The 7502-nt window shown below is 47.2% G+C and overlaps 1 protein-coding gene across 2 annotated transcripts; it reads right to left on the bottom strand.

Moving 5' to 3' along the window:
* Positions 1 to 2937: 2937 nt before the first annotated feature.
* Positions 2938 to 6591, bottom strand: LOC147638603 (putative leucine-rich repeat receptor-like protein kinase IMK3). 2 transcript variants are annotated; one of them, XR_015265941.1, is made up of 3 exons: positions 4401 to 6591; positions 3580 to 4318; positions 2938 to 3362 (listed from the first exon to the last, which is right to left on the bottom strand). XR_015265941.1 is itself a non-coding variant. In XM_086798517.1 (3 exons), the coding sequence occupies exons 1-2, from the start codon at positions 6139 to 6141 to the stop codon at positions 3696 to 3698; spliced, it is 2364 nt and encodes a 787-aa protein (XP_086654643.1). In that variant the 5' UTR covers positions 6142 to 6591; the 3' UTR covers positions 2938 to 3362; positions 3650 to 3695. The 2 variants fall into 2 exon arrangements, 1 of the variants encoding a protein (XP_086654643.1); XM_086798517.1 differs by having other exon boundaries at positions 3650 to 4318.
* Between the last annotated feature and the right edge of the window lie 911 nt (positions 6592 to 7502).

Here is a 7502-nt window from a genome sequence, read left to right on the forward strand (position 1 = left end):
TCAAAGTCTTCAGTTAGTGGTTAATAGCACATTGCAAGAGGGATCGAGGGGGATACAAGCGACCACAAGCCAGTGCTGCACACGAACTCATGGGTAAATAATGTATGGTGATGACCTTACCTTCTCCAGGCCAAGTATGGAAAGAGTACTGCTATGCTCCTAGGTACTTTAGAGTCAGCCCAAAATCTATTTTCCAATAGAACGAAGATGGGCTTGGAACCTCTTTGCGCGCAAAGAACCTGAAATTGTAGTTCAATTTTCCCTAGATACCTCCATCTTGACCACCCCTCCTGCTCCACGAAGATCGGATGATTTGCACAATGCGCAAGTTCATCCAAGATTATGATGATGTGCCTGATCATGGTCATCACTATTCGTTTTTTTTGGTTCATCATTGTCTTGCTAGTGGAGTTTGTATATTGGCATGCTTTTGATGTAGGTCTCTAGGGCATGGTCATTGACATCAACAAAGGCTCTCCTTTACAACAAAGGCTCTCCTTTACAACATTTACTCAGCTACTATAAGTGAGTACAAGGCTTGAGGATGCTCATATTCAAAAATATGTTTGAAACCACCTTTTGGACATCCTACGAGCCCTTTCACTGTACCACCTAGTATACGAAAGTCCTATTTCGACTTCTACTAGAACTTCTGCAGATTTTACCATTGACTCCCACGAAGCTTCACTACTACTGATTTCAAGGACATAACTATGATTAGGGAGGGATGTATGTTAACCACATTGACTAACATTACTCCGAAAGCACGATAGCATTTTTGAGCCCTATTTTTTGTACTGTGCAATGCATGCTTCATGTAAATGATTATGGATGGAAAATCTCCGAGTTTATGATTTTTGTAATGTCAGAAGATAGTCAAAATCAAGCTTACGACTTGTGTAATGTCGATAGTGTATACATAGACGAGGAAATTAGCCTAGACTAGCTTTTGGAGGCCTCCGACCATTACTTAGGTGGCTGGGTATTGTACTTATGAGAGTCTTGTATATAAGACATTTTGACTAGTTAGAAAAGACATAATTACACTCACAATTGAGTTTGAGTCTCTTGCTCTTGTGATTGAAGCTTGCCTATATGCTTCCTTTCCTTTGTTACATACATGTATGCTTGAAGGTTGTGTGAGTGTGTGATGGAATGTCGTTGCACGTTCTTTTCTCCCTCTCTCTTTCTTTTCTTTTCTCTCCCATGCTCTCATGCATAGGGGCATTGAAGTTGAGATTGAGCTTTTCATTTTAAAGCTCCTTTGAGTGGCTAGAGGTGCAAACTAGTAAGACCCTTACATTCTTCCTCTTCTTCTCTCTATCTTGCAAGGCTCAAGTGTTCTAAAATGGATGTGACACCCACCCCAACTACCAATTGATTCAAACTCCAAAACACCCACCTACCCCAACTACCAATTGATTCAAACTCCAAACAAAATTAAACTATGAAGACTAGCCATATCACAAAGGAATGCGATAAGATGTGCACTTTACAAAACCCCATCTAACTCAATATTGATATATAAAAAGACAAAATAACTTGGCCCTAGAAAGATTACAAGGAAATGTAGCATTTCACCTTGAAACACAATCTTAGAAGATTGAAATTATTCGTTGGCCTCTCTTAAAGTAATTTACATTTACATTTTCCTCTTTCTTTTCGTACTTGACTTACCCAATTTGTCAATAAATTGTGACTCCTTGATATAGTTTTGCAGGTAGGGCCCTTTAACCTAGTGGTTAAGCCATTTAGCTTGCAATTTCTTTCATTAAACATTAAAATAGGTGCCCACACTTAACCCAACCTCTAAGCAAGCATTGCTTATGCACGATTGTTTCCAAGCACTTCACATAGCGAGCAAAAACACCTAACCTCGACGCCGACTAGCATCACCACGGCGCGGTAGAGGCTGTGCAAGATTCATTCAATGAGAGAGTGCAGCGCAGCTGAAAAAGTAAATGAGGCCTAGGAAGTGAAAAGGCCTTAGAATCAAGCTTTCTCATTTTTGTTTAAGATAGAAGATTAGGGGGTTCTTAATGGTTACATATGCAAGGTTCCCAATCAATAGAATGTACGGCAGTTAACGTGGGCTCTCATGGTAGAACCGACCAACAATTACACTATCGGGAGATTTCAACTGTTAAAAATGAAACACGTGACCATTATTTGGCTGTCGTGGTTTAAAAAATTTTATTTTTTTTTAAAAAGCAAGAGTGTGATTTCGATGGATGGCCAGGCCGTTTTGGCTTATATGCCGTGTAAAAAAGCAAGAGTGATTTCGATGGATGGCCGTTTTGGCTTATATGCCGATGTGAGTGAAAAAACAATTAAAAAAATGTGTAGCGCGCGTTAAAAACCCTCTAATGATCTTCTAATCATGTGCACCAACGACCAGATTTGCTGTGCAATCTCCAAGCATTACCCCGCTAATCATGGCTCATCCTCTAATTGGATCGTTCGTTATTGACTACTCAAGTCCATGGAAACAATCACACGGATTTTTTATTTTTTATTTTGATTTTCAAGCAGGTTGGTTCATTTATCCCCTGTGCAATTCTTCTGCGCAAAAAGGTGGTGGAATAACTGTGTCTCCATAGTGAGGTAACGTGTAGCACACATAGTATACTAACGGTGATTTGCTTTTATCTCTTATAAACTTTTAGCCTAAAATGTGTTAAAATCCTGGTTGTATACAAGCGGACAACATCGAATTGCACCTCAGTATGTTGGCATTGCCCGCCATCGAGAGTAACGAAAAACACACACGCACACACACACACACACACACACACAACAAGAGACCTCAATGTCCATCACCTCAGAGTTTGCAAGCAAATTGAAACACAGCGCCGAAGGAAATTTGCAGCCAAAAGAGGGAACAAGCTCTGGCCCCATGGCCCATCAGAGTGTACCAATAAACGTTGGAACTTGGTATTATTAAAATCAGCCTCCCATTATCCCATAGTTGAATAAAAAATTGCTCAGAGCTCTGGCTTTAAAGTTAAAAAAAGGTCACATGCCCCCAAGTAGGCTACTAGGCCTCGCGAGAGACGCTCCACCACTGCTCCACAGCCCCATCACAATCAAGCCACACCCCTTCACAAAAACACACATCCGCAGTTGGGAATTCTGGTTATGGCCATCGTTTACAACATGACCGTTGTTATAACGGCTTGCAGAGCAAAAATTCCAATTAAATTTGGAGGACGAACTCCCAATTCGAAAAAGAAGTGGGCATCACTTCCCTTGATTTGATTAAAAGAATGAACTTTTAGGCTATGAATGAACTTTAGGCTAAGGGGTCAAGATCTGAATGAAGACTTGTAGGTCCACCATGTCACGGAGCCCATCTTGTAAACCTGTCATAGCAATAGATAGATGATCATTAATGCACTAAGGTTAGCGTAAAGTTGGGCTTAACTGAGCTTAATCAGCTGTAGTAATTAAGGTCAAGGAGTATAAACAAGTGTAATTCATCTGAGGTTTAGAGTGAGATTAAGCTTAGTGTAATTCAACTGAAACATTAAGATTTGTAAGTTCAAAAAAGCTTGCGGAATTGAGATTCGTTTAATTCACCTGTGAGAGTTGAGCTGCTAAGATTTGTAAGTTCAAAAAAGCTTGCGGAATTGAGATTCGTTTAATTCACCTGTGAGAGTTGAGCTGCTAAGATTTTGAGGAGGTAAGCGAGGCGGCTAGACAGCGGATGACTCCGAGGAGGTAGTCTGCCTGCCTTGCTCTGGCTTGTTTAGCGATTCTTCTAGCTGGCGAGCAACTTCCTCCATGGCAGGGCGGCTGCCAGCAGAGGGTGTAACACAGTTCATGGCTAGTTGAAGCGTGTTGATCAGCTCGTCTTCTGAAGGGGCAGCCCCTTTCATGAGCTCCAAGTCGAAGATCTCATTTGTCCACTCTTCCTTCACGATGGAAGCCACCCATTCCGGCAGATCCATGCCGGCCGTTTGATCCGCCGACGCCGTCTCTCCGGGCGACTTTCCGGTAAGAAGCTCGAGGAGGACAATGCCGAAACTGTACACGTCGGATTTGGTGGTGGCCTTGCGGAGCTTGGTGAGCTCGGGCGCACGGTAGCCGAGAGCACTGGCAGTGGCGATAACGTTGGCGTTGGCCGCTGTGGTCATGAGGCGGGAGAGGCCGAAGTCAGAAAGCTTGGCATTCATGCGGGTGTCTAATAGGATGTTGCTGGAGGTGAGGTTGCCATGGATGATACGTTCGGTGTTGTGGATGTGGGCGAGGCCACGAGCAGCGCCGGCGGCGATGTTGAGGCGGGTATGCCAATTGAGAGGCGTTTCAGGCCCCCTAGCTGCACAGGGACAACAAAGCATGAGAGCAGGACGGCAGCCATTGCATAAACGCGAAGCGAAGCGTTGGGCCGCAACACATACCGTGCAGGAACGCCGCTAGACTCCCTCCAGCCATGAAGTCGTAGATGAGCAGCTTCTCGTCCTTGGGCCCCCAGTAGTACCCCCTCAGGGCAAGCAGATTCGGATGCCTAATCTTCCCCAGCATGTTCACCTCCGTCTCGAAGTCCCTCTGGCTCTTAACTATCCCCTCCCTCAGCCGCTTCACTGCAACCTGATTGCCATCCTCAAACGTAGCTTTGTACACGGTCCCATACGTGCTCTTGCCCAGAACTTCTGCTGTCGCACACAGTAACCCGTCCGCCGTGAAAGTAAACGCCCCATCGAAATGCACTAGCTTCCCTCCTCCCACCTCCGCCCCGTCTTTGCCACCACCACCTGATGACTGGCTGCTCGACTTTTCTACAGAGGCCGCGCCGCTCGCTTTCCCCTCATCTGGCTTCCCCCTGCAGACGATGCAGAGCAGAGCCAAAACAAGGCAGAGCAAAAGAATGCCTGCCACCACGCTGCCTATGACTATGATGAGGAATGTCGCCGTGCTGAAGCGGTGCTTCCTTCCTCCACCAGCCAGATTAGGAATGCTGCTAGGCGAGCTTGGAACTACCTGGCTTGGAGGTGGAGATGGAAACGCGCACGCCACAGATGCGTTGTACCCACACAGCCCTGCATTGCCTTCGAAAGAGCTCGCATTGAATTTGTGGACGAACTCCGGGACGGCGCCGGTTAGCCTGTTGAAAGAGCAGTTGAAAGAAGTGAGGTTCCTCAAGCGTGCTAGAGAAGAAGGCAGGCTGCCATTGAAACCGTTCTCCGAGAGGTCCAGGGTTTGGAGGCCACTGATGTTGCCGAGCTGAGGGGGGATGATAGAGGAGAAACGATTGTTGCTCAGATCCAAGAGCTTTAGCTGGGTGAGGTTGCCTATTTGAGGGGGAAGGGGTCCTGTGAGCTGGTTGAAGGAGAAGTCAAGGGAGGAGATATTAGAGGAGGAGGGGCTGGCGAGCTGTAGCGGAAAGCTACTGTTGAGCTGATTGTGAGAAAGGTCAAGGCGGTTAAGGGAAGGGAGCTGGCCGAACTGAGCAGGGATGGGACCTTGGAGAGAGTTATGGCTGAGGTGAAGCTCACGAAGAGCGGTGAGAGAGGAGAAAGAGGAGGCAGGGATGGGCATAGAGAGGTTGTTGTAGCTAAGGTCGATGAAGTAGAGCTTGGAGAGGAAAGGAGAGGTGGAAGTATCTGTGAGAGGTGGTATGGAGCCAGAGAGCTGGTTATGGCTGAGGTCTAGCGATTGCAAAAGGCGAGAGTTGGCGAGGCCGGGCGGAATAGATCCCGAGAAGCTGTTGCGGTTGAGATACAAGCCCCTTAGAGTCGAAAGAGTGGAGAGAGAAGAGGGTATGGCGCCCTGTATGCTGTTGGAGTGGAGGTTGAGCTTGCGAAGAGCGACGAGCTGCCCCACCTGTGCCGCCAGGCCGCCACCCAACCCCTTCCCCACGAGCTGCAGCACTATGACTTGCCCTTGCGCGCATTTCACACCTTCCCACCTGCCCAGGCAGGCGCCCAGGCTAGAGTTCCAACTGCTGAGAGCGCCGTTGGGGTCCTGGAGCGCCTGTTTGATGGCAACCAGCGCTTGGAGGTCCGCCTCTGTTATAATCAAGTCGTCCGCCACAACGCGGGCGACTGGCCAAGACAAAACCACAGCAGCCACCACCACAACCGCCATTAAAGTGTGCCAACCCATAAGCAGAGGAGATGGAGGAAACGAGCTCGCACTCATCTGGAACAGAAACAGGTAGGGGCGGAGACGAGCAAGCTAATCATCTAGCAGGACACAATGAAGGCGCTAGCTGAAGGCGCCTGTGAAAGCAGCAGATAGGAAAGTAGCAGTGAGAGCGATGAGTAGAGCTAGCGACAACAAATTTCAGAAGCTCTCGAAGGCTGCTACAGCAAACAAAGCGGAAGAAAAGAAGAGGACGAAATGAGTGACGGTTGACCCACCCAGAGTGTGCAGAGAGAGGCGAGTGGGTGGTGTGAGTGGTGAGCTGTGGACTGTAGCTGAGCTGGTGTCGAAGTTGGAAGTGAAGAGGGTAGTGCAGGACCGCGCAGAAGACGTTGAATGCGCCTTTGAATGCTCTCCGGTGATTAATGGGGTGAATCGACCAACCTCGGTGAAAACCCGATCTCTAGGCCACGTCCGCTTCGCCCTGCCTGCGCTCTTGGAAAGGCACGACGTGATTAGAAAAAGCTACCTCCTCCTCCTTGGCCAGCCCACCGCCCCATGCTGCCTCTCTCAAACGGCTCTCATCTCTTCCGCCCAGCCCCACGTACAAACGGTCAACAATGCCCTTTTTTGTATTATCTTTTATGACGACCTTTTTGTCAACCTTCACCTCATCACATGACTTGTACCCAAGTTTCGTTACTCCTCCTCTTACAGCAGGGGGGGGCTTCAATGTTCAAATGCAGACATTGCCTACTTGCAGTAACTCCCCTGCCCTCCCTCCCAAGTCCCAAGCTCCCAACCACATGTCCACAAGAGCTCAATCCCTAGCACATGATTGGACACCTCTCTCTTCACTTTCTTATGCTGAATTTGATGAGTCAATTCTTTGGGGGACCCACTAGCCATACCTTCTTATGCGTCTCTGAGGGGTTGGTTGTGCCTACCACCAAGAGGGGTAGGATTTCTTGTCTAAAGCTAGCATGTGAGTTGTGGACCCAAAGGATATCGATGTGTCAAATGTAATTAGCATCCGTTCAGTGTGGAAAAAACCATACTTCAGTGTAATTTCCATGACTCAAACTGAGAAAAACTGGTTGTCTCAAGAATCTAACAATTCAACTTATTGAAATTTCAGTTATAAATCCGGTTAACCTCTGCATTTGTTCAATAGAAACCGGTTGAGCATGAAGGTTATCCTTCTTTTCACTAGTTATGCTCTACCTCTACCTTGGCTCAGGCCCAAAACCACACACACTCTATGGTGCTCTCTGATCGTCCCTCGTAGGGTCTCACAAATGGAGATGCATGGAGGACACATATTCCAACATCCCCTCTCATCTACATACTTTAAGGGAAAGTACTCTCCTACCATAACTTACAAAGGTCGGTCTACAGTGTGAACTTGATTATATGAG

This window comes from Cibotium barometz, chromosome 5 (genome assembly GCF_041138505.1).
Source record: "Cibotium barometz isolate CiBa-2024 chromosome 5, ASM4113850v1, whole genome shotgun sequence".
In the NCBI taxonomy this organism is placed as follows: domain Eukaryota; kingdom Viridiplantae; phylum Streptophyta; class Polypodiopsida; order Cyatheales; family Cibotiaceae; genus Cibotium; species Cibotium barometz.

Coding starts and splice junctions, on each gene's coding strand:
- LOC147638603 (XM_086798517.1), bottom strand. CDS start 6,141: ATGAGTGCGAGCTCGTTTCCTCCATCTCCTCTGCTTATGGGTTGGCAC. Junction 4,319..4,400: donor TCTAGCGGCGTTCCTGCACG/GTATGTGTTGCG, acceptor GTCCCTGTGCAG/CTAGGGGGCCTGAAACGCCT.